Source organism: Chionomys nivalis, chromosome 4, assembly GCF_950005125.1.
Source record: "Chionomys nivalis chromosome 4, mChiNiv1.1, whole genome shotgun sequence".
Taxonomy (NCBI): domain Eukaryota; kingdom Metazoa; phylum Chordata; class Mammalia; order Rodentia; family Cricetidae; genus Chionomys; species Chionomys nivalis.
Window position 1 is genome coordinate 71,823,807 of NC_080089.1, and position 21,102 is coordinate 71,844,908.

At 38.1% G+C, this 21,102-nt stretch overlaps 1 protein-coding gene and 1 non-coding gene across 2 annotated transcripts in view; one reads left to right on the top strand and one right to left on the bottom strand.

Moving 5' to 3' along the window:
- The window catches only part of Rfx7 (regulatory factor X7), a 92,077-nt gene that overhangs the window by 31,566 nt on the left and 39,409 nt on the right, over window positions 1–21,102 (top strand). The window contains exon 3 of the mRNA XM_057767001.1: window positions 20,221–20,254. Coding sequence (XP_057622984.1) covers window positions 20,221–20,254 — 34 coding nt within the window. The remainder of the gene's footprint in view (window positions 1–20,220; window positions 20,255–21,102) is intronic.
- LOC130874057 (U6 spliceosomal RNA) lies at window positions 8,842–8,949 on the bottom strand. Its single transcript, XR_009057100.1, has one exon. It is a non-coding gene; the product is annotated as a U6 spliceosomal RNA (small nuclear RNA).

Sequence of the window (21,102 nt, forward strand, 5' to 3'; positions counted from 1 at the left end):
TATCTTTTTATCCCCAGTTTATGCCATTGTAAAATGAAAGAAAATTTGTTAAGGCATTCTCTCATAATCCAGAATGTAGTCTTGGTGAATGTTCTTTGTGTGCCTTGACAGTTGTTGGATTAAATGCTCTGCAGACATCCATTATAGGTGATTGATAGTATTAGGGTCAAGTGTGTCCTGATTTTGTTCCAACTGGTTCTGCCAGTTTCTGATAGAGGGATGTTGACATCTCCAGCTGTAACAGTGTGTTTTTTTTCCTTGTTAGGTTTTTTTTTTGTTGTTGTTTTTTTTTGTTTTTTTTTCGAGACAGGGTTTCTCTGTGGTTTTTGGAGCCTGTTCTGGAACTAGCTCTTGTAGACCAAGCTGGCCTCGAACTCACAGAGATCCTCCTGCCTCTGCCTCCCGAGTGCTGGGATTAAAGGCGTGCGCCACCACCGCCTGGCTCCTTGTTAGTTTTTTATTAGAGTTTAACTGTATTGTTTGACTCATGTGCCTTATAGGGTAATATGTCTTTTTGGAAAATTCAGCCCTTTTATCATTATGTAATGCTACTCTCTCTCTTGATAGCTTTGCCTGCTTCCAAATCTTCTCTATCCCACATTGTTACTGGAAAATGTGTTATGAATCATCCACCAGATGGCTGAACTTCTTGAGTCCCAAGCTGTGTTGTTCACTGTTTTATCCAAGACATACATACCTGTGATTAAGTTTAATTTCTAAATTGCAAATAATTAACAATTCGGACTATTACTAAAATACAGAACTTACAAATTCTGAAAATTTTCATTTAACATATTCAGTCTGCAGTTGATTGCAAATAACTGAGAGCTCAGGAAAGAAAATTGGAAATAAGGGAAAGTTTTTGTTTTGTTTTTTGACAGTGCTTGTATCTTGTTTTGTTGTTGTTGTTTGTTTGTTTACTCTGATAATTTTTTTAAAACTAGTCCATTTGGACCACCAACATTTACAGCATTTATTGATCACGTGGAATAATATTGAGCATATTTCTCACTCTTCATTGCCTTTGTTCTTATCTGCCATTCTATTGCTTCCCTTTGGATCTTAATCGAGCATTGTCCTGTGATTCTATTTTTGTCTCCTTTGTTAGCTAATTATGTATACTTACTTTATAAACATTTTCTTAATATTTACTCCCAAGTCTTCAGTGCGTATACATAACTAACCTGACCCTAATTTCAAAAAAACAGCTTTGGGGCAGATGCTGATGAGTGCCTTAAATAGCAAAGTCATATGTATTCTTTCTTGTAGTCCCTTGTTTTATTATACTTTTTTATATAGAAGCAGGGATAAGAAATGTTTGTATACACATATGCATAACTGAATATATGATTATATTGAATAAGCTAATGTGTTGAATCTGTTAAAAGTGAGTAATTTAACCATTACATTTCTCTGCTCTGATGATCTCCCTTCCTTTCTGTGGACCTGAATTCTAACCTTTGCAAGACTTCTAGTCATTTTCTTTAACATTCATATCTATTTATTTGTTTATTTATTCATTTATTTTTGGATTTTCAATACAGGCTTTCTCAGTGTAGCCCTAGCTGTCCTGGAACTCCTTTTGTAGACCAGGTTGGCCTTGAACCCAGAGATTCACCTACCTCTGCCTCCTGAGTGCTGAGATTAAAGGCGTGCACCACCACTGCCTGGCTCATTTTTATTTTTTGTTTGTGTGTATGTCCATCATATGTACCCAGAGAAGCCGCAAAAAGATGTCAGACCCCCTGAAGCAGGAGTTGCAGGCATTTGAGTTGCCTGGTGTGAGTGTTGGGAACAGAACTCAGGTTCTCTAAAAATACGTAGCAAGGCACTCTTAACTGCTGAGCCATCTCTTACTTTAACATTTCTTGCAAAGCAGAACTACTGTCCCTTAACTCTCAGGCTTTGATGAGAAGAGAAGATATTCTGCCTTCAGTTTTGAAGGTTTTTTGTTTTTGTTTCAGTTTAATGTTACAGATTGGGAGGTTCTTTCCTCTCAGTACTTTAGGTATTTTTCCTGTACTCTGAACTTGCTTCTGTGATGTCTCATGTGTAGTTGAATATAATTCTCAACTTTGCTGCTGTGTAGATATGTTTTCCTCCCTCTGCCCCTACATCTGTCAGGATTTTCCCCCTTCTATCTGACCACTCAAGTCAGAGAATACTGTGATTATATTTGTGAGGAGAGTTACTGGTGTCTGTGGAGATTGTTTTCCCTCCTTTCTGTTCTCTGGACTTTTTGGATCTCTGGTTTGGTATCTGACATTAATTTGGGAGATTTTTTTTATTTTGTCATTTTGTCATTATGATTTCAAAGATACCTCCCATTTCTCTTTTTCCCACCCTTCTAGACTTAAGCAGATATTAGGGTTTGGTTAGTTGGTTGGTTGGTTAGTCAGTTGGTTTTAGTTTTATCTCAGTTCCTCATCTTTTGACTTTTGTCAGGTTTTTTTTTTCCCTTCTGTTTTTCTGCTTTGTTTTTTTTTTAATTGATAGTCTGTCAGCTCAGATTCATTATTCAATTTTTTTTATTTTATTTATTTATTTATTTTTTTTTTTTTTTTTTATTTTTTTTGGTTTTTCGAGACCGGACTTCTCTGTAGCTTTGGTGCCTGTCCTGGAACTAGCTCTTGTAGACCAGGCTGGCCTCGAACTCCCAGAGATCCGCCTGCCTCTGCCTCCCGAGTGCTGGGATTAAAGGCGTGCGCCACCACCACCCGGCTCATTCTTCAAATTTTGTTGGTCTACCAATAAGCTTGTTGAAGTAGGAATCCTTGGTTTCTGTTGTAGTGCTTTTGCTCTCTAGCTTTCCCTCTTGAGATCCTACAGAATTCATCTCTTGCTTGTATTGTCCATCTCTGTCCTTAGAAAGACATACTTCAGCATCTTAATCATTGCCATCTGATCTTCAGAATCTGTTCTGTCATCCTTGTCCTATCACAGTTTGATTCTGATACTTGCCCTGTTCATGAAACCTGCTTTTTGCCCCTTCTATTTCTACTGGATAGAAGGAACTGCTGTGAATAGGCCTTTAACACTGAAGTAGTAGGTGCTTGGGAGAAGAGGCATTGTAGTGTTCTGTAAGTCAGTTTCAGTCTTTAATAAACCTATCCTACTGGACTATAAATTTTGTTAGTATTTCTCATTCCTTTCCTGCCACACACATACTCCACAACAGATTATCTTTAGAAGAGTCCAGAATTAGTTTCTTCTTCAGGTTCATTCAGCTCAGGTAATGCCCCAGTGGGTTTACTGAGTTTTGTTTTGAGAGTCAAACTAGTTAAGAAACATCTTTCAAAATAGACCTTCTCTCCCCCCCCCCCCTTCCTCCCTGAGTCACAAGATTTTTCTTTAGTATTCACTGAGGAAACTTTGTTGAACTCCATAAGGTAACTCAGGAAGTGTGGCTGGCCTTCCATTATAAGGCTCTCCTGCAGTTTGTATCTCTTAGCCTTTCTACACTGAGCCTGCAACAATCCATTGGTCAGAGTTAAGTTTCCTGCTGAGGTTTGTGTTAGTGATTCTCTTGTCAGTCACTCAAGTTCAAGGAGTTTGGATCTGTCGTGTGACTTCACCCTGGGAGATCTAAGAGGAGATCTAAGATGAGATGCTGGTTTTTGACTATTTTTCTTGTTGGAGGAGTAGTTGGTAACTTTTTAGTTTTTATATGCTGAACCAGAAACCTGAGGTCTTGTTTATTTTTAAATTCTTTTGTTTCTTTGTTTTCGAGACAGGATTTCTCTGTGTATCTCTGGCTGTCCTGGAACTCACTTTGTAAACCAGGTTGGTCTTGAACTCACAGACATCCTCCTACCTCTGCCTCGCTGAGTGCTGGGATTAAAGGCGTGCGCCCAGTTTTTGTGATCTTCTTAAAAGAGACCTTTATCAATTTTTCCTTTTATAGTGATTTGATGTCAAATCTAAGAACTGCCTTACTGTAAATCTGATTTTTCTCATATTTCTCCCTTAGAGATTTTACACTTTTGTTTTAGGTTAAGCCAGGCAGTAGTGGCACATGCTTTTAATCACACTTAGAAAGCAGAGGCAGGAGAATCTCTGTGAGTTCAAAGCCAGCCTGGTCTACAGAGCAAGTTCCTGGACAGGCTCCAAAGCTACACAAATAAACCCTGTCTCGAAAAACAAACAAACAAACAAACATAAAATATAGTTAAAACTGGGCATGGTGGCATAGACCTTTGTAAGCTCAAGGCCAGCTTAGCCTACACAGTTCCACACCAACCAGGGCTACAAAGTAAGACCTTATCTCAAAGGAAACAAAAAATACTCTTGTCCCACTGCCGTCAGTGCCCACAGTTACTTTTCCTGAGTTTGATTGCACTTAGGGACTCTTAAGTAGAAAGTGGAATTATGAAGTTTTTGGTCTTTGGTAAGTGGTGTGTTTCAAATTCAGCTTTCTGTCAGGCTCATGTGTTTGTAGCATGTATCAGAATTTCTTGCTTTTTTTTTTTTAATTGAAAAAAAATTTTCCTCCTCCTCCCCACCTCCCATTTCCCTCCCACTCCTCCCGCCCCTCTCTCCCTCCCCCCACTCCTCTCCTCCCTCTCCAGTCTGAAGAGCAGTCAGGGTTCCCTGCCCTGTGGAAGGTCCAAGGTCCTCCCCCCTCCATCCAGGTCTAGGAAGGTGAACATCCAAACTGACTAGGCTCCCACAAAGCCAAAACCCCGTGCCATTGTCCTTGGCCTCTCATCAGCTCTCATTGTCCGCCATGTTCAGAGAGTCCGGTTTTATCCCATGCTTTTTCAGTCCCAGTCCAGCTGGCCTTGGTGAGCTCCCAATAGATCAGCCCCACTGTCTCAGTGGTTGGGTGCACCCCTCGTGGTCCTGACTTCCTTGCTCATGTTCTCCCTCCTTCTGCTCCTCAATGGGACCTTGGGAGCTCAGTCCGGTGCTCCAGTGTGGGTCTCTGTCTCTGTAATAATACTCTGTAAATATATCATTTTGTGTTCATTTATTTATCCATTGGTAGATATTAAGGTTGCTTTTACTGTTTCTCTTATGAGTAATATTCTCTGCAAATAGGTATATAAGTATCTGTTTAAGTCCTTGTGTCACTTGCAATGGGGATATGTCTGTCTTAGGGTTTCTAAGATACCATGACTCTGGCAACTGTTATAAGGGAAAACATTTAGTGTAGTGGCTTACAGTTTCGGGTTCAGTCCATCATGATGGAACATGGCAGCATGCAGGCAGACATAGTGCTGGAGGAACTGAGAGTTATATATCTTGATATGCAGGCCACAGGAAATGGTCTGTTCACTGCTGTGACTTTAGCATATTTGAGACCTTAAAGCCTACCTCCACAGTGACACACTTCCTCCAACAAGGCCACACCTATTTGAACAAAGCCACACCTTCTTATATTGCCACTCCTTTAAAAATGTATTCCAGCAGTGGGACTGTTAGAGTATGTGGTCATTTGTTTTATATTTTGAGGATTCCTAGATTGCTCCCTGTATTGTTGCACTATTTTATTTTCCCCACCAGCTTTGCACAGGGTTCCATCTTTTACACCTCTTCACCCTTGTGTGTATTCTGGTTTGGGTTTGTATTTTAGTAATAGCCTTCCTAACGAGAATGAGGTTCTCTGTATAATGTGCAGATGTCCATTGCCACTATATCATTTGTTTTAAAGATACCTTATTTATTTTCATTTTATGTGCATTGGTGTTTTGCTGTGTTGCATGATTAATAAAAACCCAGAGACAGATACTACGGTTCAAACTGAAGGTCAGAAAAGCAAAACAGCCTAGCACTGACTCTTATCTCTACCTCAGTCTAAAATAGCGATCCTGCCTCCAGGAATTTTAGAATGAGACTGTGTGTGAGAGCTGTCTCCTCCTGTCTTATATTCCTCTCTAGGACTGAGATTAGAGGCATGCACCACTACCTCCCACTTTCTGTGGCAAACAAGTGTGGCTACTGGGATTAAAGATGTGTGTCACCGCTGCTTGATCTGTAAGGCTGACCAGTGGGCTGTTTTACTTTCTGATCTTCAGGCAAGCTTTGTTTGTTAAAATAGAAATTAAGTATCACTACATGCCTATATGTATGTCTATGTATGAAGGTGTTAGATCCCCTGGAACTAGAGTTACAGACAGTTCTGAGCTGCCTTGTGTGAGTACTGGAAATTGAACCCAGTTCCTCTGGAAGAAGTCAGTGCTTTTAACTACTGAACCATCTCTCTAGTCCCCACAATATCATTTTTATATCAGTTATTTATATCATTATTATCATTGTTAACAAAGCTCTTTTTCCTCTATTTAATTGCATATGTACCTTTGTCAGAAATCACTTGAGCATAGTTGAATGGGTTTATTCCCTTTTTGTGGTGGTTTGAAAGAAAATAGCCCCCAAAGTGAGTGGCACTATTAGGAAGTGCGGCCTTTTTTGAGTAGGTGTAGTCTTGTAGGAGGAAGTGTGTCACTGTGAGGTGGACTTTGAGGTCTTATATATGCTCAAGGCACACCCAATGTCTCAAACCACTTGTTGTTGCCTACAAGATTGTAGGGCTCTCAGCACACCATCATGTCTCACTATGATGATAATGGACTGAGCCTCAGAACTATCACTGAGCCAGTCCAATTAAATGTTCTCTTTAATTAGAGTTGCTATGGTCATGATATCTCTTCACAGCAATATCAACCCTAAGACACACTTGTTTTCTGTCCTGTTCTGTTGGTATGTATTTCTGTCACCTGTCAGAAGTATAGTGGTAATACTAGCTTTATAAGTGAACTTGAAAGTTTCTCCCATCTTCTATTTTCTGAAAGAAATGTGTAGAATTGGTGTTAGTTTATAAACATTTGGTAGCTAGCTTCCTTAAGTGAAAATATCTGTTTACATTTAATTTTGATGTTTTGATGATCAATTTTATGACAATAATGAGTAATATGATAGATCACAGTCCAGAGAAGAGAACTGAAATACAGCTTTAAGCTTTAAGATTAGTATATGGGGGGGTGGGGCTAGGGAGGGCTGGAGAGATGGCTCAGTGGTTAAGAGCACTGACTGCTCTTCCAGAGAACTATGGTTCAATTCCCAGCACCCACATGACAACTTACAGTTGTCTATAACTCAAAGATCTGACATTCTCACACTGACATACATGAAGGCAAAATGCCAGTTCACATAAAATAAAAATAAATTATTAAAAAAGATTAGTATCTGAAACAAATAGGCATCCTATAGTGTCTATATGCTTATAGCTTCATTGTTTGTTCTCTGTCCTTTGATCATATTTAAAAATCATTTTGTCTTATCTTAGGGTTTCTATTGTTGTGAAGAGAAACCATGACCACAACTCTTAAAATGGGAAACATTTAATTGGGGCTGACTTACAGTTCAGAGTCCGTTATCCTCATGGTGAGAAGCATGGTGTCATACAGGCATACATGGTGCTTGAGAAAGAACTGAGATTCTACATCTGGATCTGTAGGCAGCAAGAAGAGAATACAACACTGGATGTGGCTTGAGCATCTGAGACCTCAAAATCCGCCCCCAGTAACACTTTTCCTCCAACAAAGCCACACCTCCTACCAGTGCCAGTTCCTATGGGCCTATGGGAGCCATATTTATTTATACCACCACACATCTAGTGTTAGGATTTTGGAAGATCAGAGAGCATCTTTTAGAAGTGTTTTTTTGTTGTTGTTTTTTTTTTTGGTTTTTTTTTTTTTTTTTTTTTTGGTTTTTCGAGACAGGGTTTCTCTGTAGCTTTGGTGCCTGTCCTGGAAAGAAGTATTTTTTAACACACTGTCTGTCTGTCTGTTTGTTGACTTAATTGATCCTCTAATAAGCATTTCAGTCCTCTTCCAGAAAATGTTTTATATGTTTTTGTTTACTTATTTGCTTTGATTAGCTTTTATGCATTTACTATGATACTCACAGTGTTCTTAAGATTGCCCAGGTTCAAGTGTGGTAGCTTTAGAGTCAGGTGAGGTTTTGATCCTCGTTTATAGTTGATCTCATAAAGTTCTTTTATCTGGTTTTCAGAAAGTAAAGTGATTATTTGAGGTAAATTTTTAATTTGTCCTGTATTCCATAACCATTTTATTGAATATAGGTATGATATGGATAGTATAGCTCTGTAGATGGGTCATTATCTTTTGTTCTGAGGGCTTTTTACCTTGGGGAAAATTCTCTCTCTCTCTCTCTCTCTCTCTCTCTCTCTCTCTCTCTCTCTCTCTCTCTCTCTCTTTCCTCTCTTCTCTCTTCTCTCTCGGATTTTTACCTTGGGGAAAATTCTCATATTCTCATTCTCTCCCTCTCTCCCTCTCCTGGCTAGGGATGTAACTTTTGGTCTGTAAATAAATGATCATTATCCCACAATTCTCTCTGAAGTATCCCAAGGAGCAATTACTATCAGACATTACATTTCTACATAGAATCATGCTCTAGGAACAGGGAGAAAAATGAATGACTACATGATATATAAATATCATAAATATCTCTAATAAATTTCTGTTGGTAACTATTTTGATTTTATAGTGCTGCCAATTGAACTCAGATTGTCAGTCTTTTCCAAATCATGGTTTGAACACTGAGACTAGTTCTTTGATCTCCGTAGATAGCATTCTACTTTATGAATTGAAACAGTTTCTTTGTGTAGCTTTGGAGCCTGTCCTGGAACTCACACTGTAGCCCAGGCTGGCCTTGAACTCACATAGATCCACTGCCTTTGTCTCCCAAGTGCTGGGATTAAAGGTGTGCACCACCAGCACCCATCTAATTGGAACATTTTTTAAGTCAGGCTTTCCTTCTTTGTAGGAGAGAATTTTCCCATTAACTATCATAATGATTTTCCTTTTTTTTTCTTTTTTCTTTTAATTTTTACGCTTCATGAAATTTGCATGTCATCCTTGCGCAGCAGCCATGCTAATCTTCTCTTTATCATTCCAATTTTAGTGTATGTGTTGCCGAAGCGAGCACCATAATGATTTTCTTAAAGTGCTGTGGTTCTTGGATTTAAAGTGGATGACAATTGGATATTGAAATTGATGTCTTTGTTTTTTGGACAGGATATTCAGACATTAAACACTCAACCACTCTAATAAGTTCTAGTAAAGAGTCTTCTTCCATAAGTATCTTTTTGTTTGTTTGTTTGTTTGTTTGTTTGTTTGTTTTTTGAGACAGGGTTTCTCTGTGGTTTTGGAGCCTGTCCTGGAACTAGCTCTTGTAGACCAGGCTGGTCTCGAACTCCCAGAGATCTGCCTGCCTCTGCCTCCCGAGTGCTGGGATTAAAGGCGTGCGCCACCACCGCCCGGCTTCCATAAGTATCTTTAAAGAACTTTTTGACTACACTGTTCAGAAGTGTACTTGTATTACTTTACATGCCATGTGGGTATAGTCTATAATCAGCAGGACATCAGGCGTTGTTGCCTGATTGTGCCACCATAGAGAAAACTCATTTTAACTTCAGTCTTCTACAGCATCCCCATTCTTGTTTCCTTCTCTTATAGTCTCAAGTATCTAATAAATGATAGTGTCTTGTGCTCTTCAGCTACAAAGATTTACACATAGCACCTCACTTGTTCATCATACCAAAGGTATAATTTGTCTTAGTGTCCATGCTTGTTTGTTTCAGTTCAGAGATATACCTTATTTCTGATCCAGCTTTCTTTTTTGTTTGTTTGTTTGTTTGTTTGGTTTTTCGAGACAGGGTTTCTCTGTGGTTTTGGAGCCTGTCCTGGAACTAGCTCTTGTAGACCAGGCTGGCCTCGAACTCACAGAGATCCGCCTGCCTCTGCCTTCTGAGTGCTGGGATTAAAGGCGTGCGCCACCACCGCCTGGCTGATCCAGCTTTCTTATGATGCAACATAAGATACTAATCTGTGTGGCTTTGTGACTGTTTTTCTCACTGTGTAGTAGGGGAAATAGTTCTTTCCCTTCTGGGTTACTTATTAACATTTCCACCCCAAGTTTTAGTTTGTTTTCAGTTGATACATACATTATAAAATTTAAGCAGTAATGAAAAGTACAAGAAGGCTTTTAGAAATTTAAAAGATGTTGAAACTTCAAAAGTCTCATCTTTTAAGGAGAAAAGCTGTTTTTACATTTTTACCTTTTGGTTTATTCCATGATTTTTATTGTGAATATTAACATATTCTGTGCACATAATAAATTTTCCTGTGCTTGAAACCTGGAGTTGACTCTGCAGGACCAACCCTAAAGAGCGTTGAAGCTTAGCAAAGTGTCAGTGTCTTGAGGTATAGCCAGACCCTTCTGCCAGCTCACTCATTGGAATACATAATGGATTTATGGAAAAAGAAGTTCCAGAATCATGAGATTAGGACACAAAATGTTCTTGATTAAAATCCCAATAGAGGTATGATTATCAGATGTAACAGTAGCAAATGAAAATAAATGTGTGACCTTGCATAAGTCATTTTTGCTTTTTTTCCTTCTTTCTTGTTTTTTGTTATTTTTTTTCTTTTATTGTCATTTTTGCTTTTAAATGAATTTATTGTATGTATTTATGAAGTGTGTGTAAGTATACACACATGTCATAGCATGCATGTCAGAGATCAAGTCTCCAGAATCCATTTTTTTCCTTTTGCTGTTGTTTGCCAGGACTGAACTCAGGTCATCATAGCGATCTCACCAGCCACATTCTATTGTTTTGAGTCTCTTTCAATAACTGAAAATAAAAAGATTAGACTAGATTTAGTTTTATGTAGTGTTTTCTTTTATTCAATTAAAATTTATTTTATCTAACAATTTTAAAGTTGTATTCAATCTCAATGTACTTTTTCTTACATTAAGTGGTATCAAATGGCATTTAATATGCCTCTATTACATATTTGTAATATAGCTTATATGTCATCTTGTTTAATCCTTATGAAAAACTCTATAGGATAATGTTGTCTCAGGAGGAAATAAATGGTTAATGTAAGTAAAATACGTATAGCTAGTGCAAGACCTCAGACTCATGTTCTAGAGGGACACTGAAACAGATATTTTGGTATGGAGTTTATTAAAAGAGTTATTAGTGCCCTGAACAGATAGACAGCAGCATGACAAGGGCTATTAATAGAGGAAATTAGGGCCTCTATGGCTTAAGTGGGAGTCTCTTACACCTTTCTGAGGATGGGGATGATTTTACAGGCCTGCAGCCAGGCTCTCTGATTCTCATGCAGAAGTCAGGGAAGGGGTTAGAAGTAGGATGTGTGGCCATCTTTAATGTAAACTCACTTCCCCAAGTGAAAGATTCTGGCACTTGAGATGTCTGTTAGCTAGAGACTCATGGTCTCTCAGAAGAAGCCTGTCATTATCTCTCAGAGGAGATGGGCTGCTGCAGCTATTGAAGCCTGAGCAACAGGGTTCCAATGTTACATTCTAAAGTAGCTGCAGAATCAGATTTTTTTTTTTTTTTTTTTTTGTTAAAAAGCAGTGGTTTATTTCTTTTCTTTCCTATGTTATTGTTGTTGTCCTAGGTAGGGTTATTATTGCTGGAGTGAAACACCATGGTCAAAAGCAGTTTGGGGGAGTGGGTAGTTATTTGACTTAAGCTTCTACTGTTCATCATCAAAGGAAGTCAGGACAGGAACTCAAACAGGGCAAGAACCTAGAGGCAGGAGCTGGAGGCCATGGGGGAGTGTGTTTATTGACTTGCCCCCAAAACTTACGTGGCTTTTGGGTTTTTGGTTTTTTGAAGTAAGGTTTCTCTACATAGCCCTGGCTGTCCAGAAACTTACTATGTAAACCATGTTGGCTTTGAACTCAGAGATCGGTCTGCCTCTGCCTCCCAAGTGGTGGGATTAAAGGTGTGCACTACCTGGCTTTCTTATCGAACCCAGGACCACCAGCTTAAGGTGCCATCACTCACAATGGACTGCACCTTTCTCCATCAATAACTTACTAATAAAATGTGCTCCAGACTTTCAAAGAGTCCGATCTTATGGAAGCATTTTCCCAATAGAGTTTTTCCCTTGATTCTCTCCTTTTAGATGAGTATAGCTTGTGTCAAGTTGACATAAAACTAGCCAGCACGGTTGTTATATATGTCATGGTTTTGCAAAATAAAATTAGTTGAGGATTATTTTTTACTTCAAGAAGTGTGACATATATGAATATGTGTGAATAAACATACAGAATAAGTATTATCATGATGCATTTAATGTTCGTAGGTATCTATTGATACTTTGAACTATCATTATTGACTTGAAATTCTGTTTGCATTGAAAGAAATGAGTGAAATTCTCAGATTGAGACTAAAGGCACTTGCATGCGAACACACACACACACACACACACACACACACACACACAAATTGTTCAGTATCTAGTCCAGGAGACCATTGGATCGGATCCCCTGAAACCGGAGTTACAGATAATTGTGAGCCACCATATGGATGCTGGGACTTGAACCCAGGTCTTCTGGAAAAGTAGCCAGTGATCTTAACCATCTTTTCAGTTCCACTGAAGTGGTTTCGGTGTTTACATTCCCACTAGAAATGTATGAATGTTGAATGTTCCACAATCTACCAAAATACTGTTTTTTTCAGTTTTTACTTTGTTTTTGGTTTTCGTTACGTTGATTTGTTCTCTGTGTGAGATGTATGTTTGCATGTGTGTGTATGCGTATGTGCCCGAGTATGTATGGTGGAGAGGTGAGAAGACAACCTTGTGAAGTTTCGCCCTCCACCTTGTAGATTCCAGGATTAAATATGGGTCATCAGGTTAAGCAACAAGTGTCCTCCTTACTCTCTTAACCATCTTGCCAGCCCTTAGTGTTTTTAATTTTTTATATTCTGATAGTATGCTGTTAATATATCATTATATCTCCCTCCTTTCCTGAATGCCTAATTATGTGGACCATCTTTTCATGTATTTATTGAACATCTGTATATAATTTTTTATGAAATTTCTATTCCTGTTGTTAATATATTTATTAATTGGGTTAACTGTTTTTACTTTTGAGCTACAGGAGTTCTTTATATATTCTGGACATCTTTTGTCAGATAGGTACTGTACATATTCTTTTTTTTTCCTTTTTTTTGTGTTTTTTTGTGTTTTTTTTTTCAGACAAGGTTTCTCTGTGTAGCTTTGAATCTTTCCTTGGACTAGCTCTGTAGACCAGGGTGGCCTTAGAGATCCGTCTTCCTCTGCCTTCCGAGTGCTGGGATTAAAGGTTTACGCCACCACCCTGGCTCCTTTGTTGTTGTTTTTCTTTTTTTTTTTAAGATTTATTTATTATGTATGCAGTGTCCTGTCTGCATACAGGCCTGCCAGAAGAGGGCACCAGATCCCATTACAGATAAATGTGAGTTATTATGTGGTTGCTAGGAAAATTGAACTCTGGACCTCCAGAAGAGCAGTCAGTGCTCTTAACCTCTGAGCCATCTGTCTATCCTACACTTAAATCTTTCTCACTCTCTTTCACTGTCTCCCTCTCCTTCTCTCTCTCCTCTTCCTCCTCCCATCTTTATCTCCCCCCCCCCACGCACATGCTCACGCACGTGCGTGCGCGCACACACACACACACACACATTTATCAAGACAGGGTTTCTCTGTGTAACAGTCCTGGTTGTCCTGGGGTTCACTTTGTAGAACCGATTGACCTCAAACCTAGTGAGATCCAACTGCCTCTGCCTCCCAAGTACAGGAATTAGAGGTATGCACAACCACTGTCCAGCCTCGCACATATTCTCTTAATTGATACTTTCAACACATAGAGCTTGCTTTTCATTTTTATAGCATCCAAAGCCCCATGTAGCCTAGGCTGGTCCTGAACTCACTACGTAGCTGGAAAATGATCTTGAATTTCTAATCTTCTGCCTTCACCTTTTGAGTGCTGACATTAAAGATGTATAACAGCACAGCTGGTTTATAATTAATTTCTCTTTCGATAGTTAGTACTCCTACATCTCATGAAAGGTTTTCTGTCTTTGAAATTGTAGCCATTTCCTATAGTTTTTTTCAAAATACATTATAGTTTCAGCTTTTATTTTTAGATTCGTTTGTTTATTTGAGACAGGGTTTCTCTGTGTAACAGTTTTGGCTGTCCTGGTACTTTCTCTTTAGACCAGGCTGGCCTAGAACTCAAAGAGATCCACGAGTCTCTGCCTCCTGAGTGCTAGCATTAAAGGCATACACCACCATTGCCTGGCTATTTTTAATTTTTATCTAGCTTTAATTATCCTATAGTATGAGGTGTGTTGATTTCTATACAGATGTGTTCAGTTATGATGTTCAGTTATGATGTTCAGTTTATTATATATTGATGTTAAAGGATTCTTCTAGTTCTCTAAATATCCTTGATTTCTTTACAAATATGTTGACTGTGTTGAAGACAGTCCTCATTCCCACCTCTTTTTTGTTGCATGTAGTATTGCTTTTCTCTGGCAGCTTTCATGGAATGCTTTTTGTGTTTTCATCCTTCTGTGCTGACATGAATGTATAATTGTATGGCTGAGAGTTTTCAGGCTTCTGTGAGGTTTTGTTTGTCAAAGTTTATTTTAAAAATCTGACCCTTTATTTATTATGTATTTTGTCTCATCTTTCCTCATCTGTCACACATAGACTGCCTGGTTTTGTGGGGTTTTTTTCCTTTAGGTTCAGTAAGATCTATCAGTTTTCCATTTGTGATCCTTTTACTATTTGTTGTCTGTAAAGTCATCCAATGAGTTTTTATTACATATTTTTTTGTTCTAGAATGCCCATTTATTTTTTATTTTTATACCTTAAATTTTTTCAATTAAACTACCTTCGTATACACATTTATCATGACTACTCTTTACATACTTGAGCTTGCTTGCATTCTTTTTTTTATTTTTTGTGTTTTTTGTTTGTTTGTTTGTTTGTTTGAGACAGGATTTCTCATTGTAACAGCCCTAATTGTCCTGGAACTAGCTCTCTAGACTAGTCTGGCCTCGAACTCCCAGAGATCCACCTGCTTCTGCCTCCCAATAATTGGGATTAAAGGCGTGTGCCTCCATCGCCCAGCAATAATTCTTAACTTTAAAGATGTTATCTGCTATTTTTGATACCTGGATCATTCAAGATTTGGTTACTATGAGCTGCTTTTTCTCTGAACTCTGGGATGGGCATGCATACAGGTACTCTTGCACATTCAGAAGCTAGAGGTTAGCCTGGAGGATTAGCTGGTTGATTGTTTTTGAGATAAGGTCTCTCACCAACCTTGGACTCATTGGTTAGACTAGGCTGACTGGGCAGAGTAGTCCCGAAGATCTTTGTCTCCCCTTTTCAGCATCAGGATTACAAGCACAGCACCACACCTACTCTTTCCATAGGTCCTCATGCTTGTGCAGGGTCATACCTAGATTTTTATGTTAGTGCTAGAATCTGAATTCTGGTTTTCATGCTTGCATAACAAGCACTCTTAACTATTTAACCATCTCTCCAGCCTCCCAAATCACCTTTTAAAAAATGAGGCTTTGTAGCCTCAAATGATATGCAGCCAAAGCTAACTTTCCACTGCTGATCCTTCAGCCTCCATCTCCCCAGTTCTAGAATTAAAGGTCTATATCACTGTGGCCTGCCCCATCAAAAGAAACAAGCAAAGTGACCAGTAAAACAAGTTTATAAAGATACCATTAAGTCTGTTTTGTGTTGACCAACTACTTCTGAACACCAGGGCCTGCACTGGAGTGTAGTTAATATACCCAGTGGCACTCCATTGGCAAAAACTAATTTTTCCCTTTGCTGGTGGCTCTCAGTTGCTATAACTTTTTGGTTAGAGGTAATAGCCCATGTCCACTCCTTCCTCTCAGTACTGGGACTCCATCTGACTTGAACCTGTCTGCGCAGGCCCTGTGCATTCTGCCACAGTCTCTGAATCATGTGTGTTCCAGCCCTATTATATTTGGAGTCATCCTTCACCTCTGGCTCTTATAATTGTTCTGCCTCTTCTTTTGCACAGATCCCCAAGCCCTGGGGGAGGGATTTAATGAAGACATCCCATTTAGGACTGAGTGCTCCAAAGTCTCTCTCATTCTCTGTGCATTGTCTAATTAGGGTCTCTGTGTTAATTCTTATCCACTGCAAGAAGAAGCTACTCTGATACAAGTTGAACAAGGCACTAATCCATGGGTATAGCAATATGCCATTAGGAGCATTTTATTGCTTAAGTTCCTTTAGCAGTATTAGGTTTTCCCCTAGGCTCATACCTGTCTAGTCTCATGTTCTTGATCCTGTTAGTGGTGTTTTCACGTGGGCTCTATATCATGGAGTGGGCCTTAAATCCAGTTTTAAAAAGTCGTTGGTTACTTCATAAACCAGCATTATTCATAATTTCAAAAAATTTAGACGAAAGCTCTTTAATATGGAAATGAAACAGATATCTGCTGTCACTATCATTCTTCATCATTGTATTGGAGATTTTTAACTAGAATAATTAGGAAAGAAATATAAATAGTGAAAATTATCAAAATATTATTAATTATTCATGAAATGTTTATCTGCAAAAGAATCTATTCCGTTAAAACTAGTAAGAGTACTGGAAGACTAGTGGGGATAAAGGTCAGCTTAGAAAACCAATCAAAAGTCAGCTAGAATATGTGATAGAAATATTATCAGTATGTCATTTCTGAGTTGTTATGGAATTAATCTGTTCCTCCAACTGCAGTTCAATCTCTGTCAGTATCATTTGATGTAATTCTTAGGAGAACTGTGGAATTTGAAAAAAAAAAAAGTGGATAAATGAACCTGGCATAATAATGTACACCTCCCAACACTGGAAAGCAGAGACAGACAGATTTTCGAGTTTGAGGCCAGTCTAGTATACATAGTATACATAATAAGTTCTGGGCCAGACAAAGTTTAGGTTTACGTAAGGAGACCCTATATCAGTTACTTTATTAATTAAATATATATACAAAAATATTGTAAAATTCATCTGGAAAAGTGAATGTACATGAATCATTGGTCATATTGAAAATGGACAAGGAGAGTCAATAATAACTAGATATGTATTGAAAGTGGTACTACTCAGGGTTAAACAATAAGATTACTGCCGGGCGGTGGTGGCGCACGCCTTTAATCCCAGCACTCGGGAGGCAGAGGCAGGCGGATCTCTGTGAGTTCGAGACCAGCCTGGTCTACAAGAGCTAGTTCCAGGACAGGCTCCAAAACCACAGAGAAACCCTGTCTCGAAAAACCAAAAAAAAAAAAAACAAAAAAAACCAAAAAAAAAACAATAAGATTAGTAAAAACAAGATAAAATTCAAGAACAGATTGAAGATTACATGAAAACTTGACATAACAGATTAGGGAACAATCAAATTGGGAGAGAAAAATATGTATATTACACATACCATACACAAACATCCCAAGTAGGGATTGAGATTTTAAAAGATGACAGAATTTTCAAAATAGAATGTATACACTTAGCTGTATAGGGTTTCTTTCTTCTTTGAGGGGGTTGTCATTTTTTGAGTCAGGTTTTTGTGTAGCTTTGGAGCTTGTCCTGGAACTCACTCTGTAGACCAATCTGGCATCAAACTCAAAGAGATCCTTCTGCTTCTGCCTCCTGAGTGCTGGGATTAATAGCATGCACCACCACCACTCGGCCTTTTCTTCTTCTTCTTCTTCTTCTTCTTCTTCTTCTTCTTCTTCTTCTTCTTCTTCTTCTTCTTCTTCTTCTTCTTCCTCTTCCTCTTCCTCTTCCTCTTCCTCTTCCTCTTCCTCTTCTTCTTCTAAGATTTACTTTTAAAAAGTGTGTGCGTGTGTGTGTATGAGAGAGAGGGAGGGAGGGAAAGAGGAATATGAATATGCCATATTTTTGTGCATGCCCACATAGGCCCAGAAGAGGGTGCCAGATTCCTTGGAATTGAAGTTAATGGCTATAATAAACTGCTCAGAATGGGTGCTGGAAACCAAACTCAGATCTCTGGAATAACAATAAGCATTTCTTAACTGCTAAGGCATCTCTCTAACCCTAGATAGAAGTTCTCAAGACAAAATACATCATAAAGAGGTTAGCCAGGCAGTCTGCCTTTATGTCACGTATGCCTTTAATCCCAGCACTCAGGAGGCAGATGCAGGCAGATCTCTTTGAGTTCGAGGCCAGACTTATATACAGGCTCCAAAGCTACATAGAAAAAAACCCTGTCTCAAAAAAAAAAAAAAAAAAAAAAAGGAAGGAAGAAAAGAGAGAGAGAAAGTTAATACATTGAATTAAAAATTTTAACTTTGACCAGACACAGGTGCTATTAATTAGCAAAGTCAGCTGTATGTGAAGAGTTGGTATCTAAGATACATGACTTTCTGTAATTTAGTATCATTAGTCCGACCTGAGCCAGAGATTTAGCTCAGTTGATAAAGTATTTGTCTCTGAAACATGAAGACCTGAGTTAAGGGCCCAGAAATCACTTTAAAATGCTGGATTCATCACTGGGAAAGAGTCAGGAGGATCCTTGGGGCCAGTCAGACTATTCTGATTCTATTGTTAAGCCCCAGGGCAACAAGACACTGTCTCAAATGAGGTAGTGTGGCAACTGAGGTTCTCTGTTCTCTACATGAGCAAACGCATATATACATGTACACACACAAACATATAATAGCCAGATCCACATAAAAATAGACAAAGGATGGGAACAATTTAAAAGGAAAAATCTCATGTTCAATAGGTAACTGAAGAACAACACACAGCATTGCTGAAGAAAAATGTCAGTTAAAAAGTATACCCACGGCCGGGCGGTGGTGGCGCACGCCTTTAATCCCAGCACTTGGGAGGCAGACACAGGCGGATCTCTGTGAGTTCGAGACCAGCCTGGTCTACAAGAGCTAGTTCCAGGACAGGCTCCAAAACCACAGAGAAACCCTGTCTTGAAAAAACCAAATAAATAAATAAATAAATAAATAAATAAATAAATAAATAAATAAATAAAAAATAAAAAAGTATACCCACTTATATCCACTGTAATGATAAGTTTAAGTGTGTGTGTGTGTGATGTAAGTAACTGCACAGTAGTGGCACACACCTTTAATCCCACCCCTTGGGAGGCAGAGGAAGGTGCATCTCTGAGTTTGAAGCAAACCTGGTTTTTTTAAAGCCTGTTCTTTAGAGCGAGTTCCAGCACTGCCAGGACTATACAGATAAGCCCTGTGTCAAGAAACAAAACAAACAAAAAATTTTGTAGGATTATTCAAAGAGAATTTTAGGGCCTGGAGAGATGGCTCAGAGGTTAAGAGCATTGCCTGCTCTTCCAAAGGTCCTGAGTTCAATTTCCAGCAACCACATGGTGGCTCACAACCATCTGTAATGCCCTCTTCTGGCCTGCAGGTATACACACAGACAGAATATTGTATATATAATAAATAAATATGTTTAAAAAAAGAGAGAGAATTTTAATCCTACCTACCTAGAAGTACTTGTTACTCTTTCAGCCATTCTGAGCTTTACAACTAAACTTAATTCCATCATTCCTTTATGTTTTTGCCATCGTTGTTTTTACAATTGAAATATGGATATAAGTACACAATTCTGATGCTATGTATATTAACTGAAATGAGATTTTAATACTGATTTTCACTTTATAATCTATATCATATATCAAATAACTAGATTTTTAAAAAGATTTAATTTATATTGTGTGAGTATTTGACTATATCTGAGTATGTATGTATGTGTACCACATGCATGCTCAGATCTGGATTTACAGGTAGTTGTGAGCCTTCATGTGGGTGCTAGGAACAAAAACTCGGTCCTCTGCAAGAGTAACAAATGCTCATAACCAAGCTAGGTGGTGGTGATGCACACCTTTAATCCCAGCATTAGGGAGGCAGAGACAAGTCTGGTCTACAGAGTAAGTCCCAGGACAGCCAAGACCACACACAGAGATAACCTGTCTTGAAAAAACAAAAAATAAAAGTGCTCAGAACCATTGAGTCATCTCTTCTGCTCCATAACTAGGTTTTGTTGCATCTAAGTGGCTCTTAGACTTTTTGTGAAAGGTAATTTAGTTTATGGTATCTTTTTTCTTTTTTTTGGTTTTTCGAGACAGGGTTTCTCTGTGGCTTTGGAACCAGTTTATGGTATCTTTTAAGACTGTGTAAAGTATCTAAATGTTTTTGTATAATTTGCTTTAATTTATACTTTAATAGGTATTATAACAAAATAGAATACTTAATAAGATGCTTCAGTTTTTCCTTAGTATATATAATTATTTCTATTTAAGAGGAGTTCTTATATTTAATAATGCTCTATTCTTTATTAACTCTAACCTTCTTTTTCTTTTAGCAAAACTGTACAATCTAAAGTGGACTGCATTTTGGTAAGTGTAATACCTAACATTCTGCCATACTTAAATTAGTAATTGATTCTAAATACTGCTAAGTTGTGTGAATAAAATTTTACATTTACAACCCTCTTGCTATGTTCATTATCAACTATATTTTCTTGCATGTATCTCATCAATCCTAAAAATCACAATTGGAAGCAATTGTGGTTTTGAATCTTATTGATCTTTACTAAAAGATTACTTAAACATTTAATTTAAATGAGTCATTTTTAAAATTCTTATTACTATGTAATTATTTAAAGAACATATTTTAAATGTTTGGCTTGATTAATTAGATAACCTTTGTCATCATTGTTTTGGTGGCTAATGTTTTGGAATTCAGCTACAAAGATAATGTAAATTTAGATTATAATTATTTTTTTTTATTTTTTTATTTTTTTTGGTTTTTCGAGACAGGGTTTCTCTGTGGTTTTGGAGCCTGTCCTGGAACTAGCTCTTGTAGACCAGGCTGGTCTCGAACTCACAGAGATTCGCCTGTTAGGTTATAATTTTAAGTACTTAAAAACTTTTAATATTTTTGGTGAGTTTGTTTCTCTGAGTTTTGTTTTTTTTTTTTTCATCTTTAGGTTGCAGTTTTTAAGATTTTTAAGATACAATAATAGTTTTAAATTGGTAGTTCCTTGGGTCTTGAAAAGATTTTATTTTTATTTATGTATGTGTGTGAGTGTCTGTACATGTGTACAGTTACCTGCAGACTAGAAGAAGCTGTCGGGTTCTCTAGCACTGAAGTTGCAGGGGATTGTGAGCCTCCTGACATGGATATTTCAAGAGCTCATGACTGCTGAGCCATCTCTCCAGCCCTCCTTAGGTCTTTTAAATGT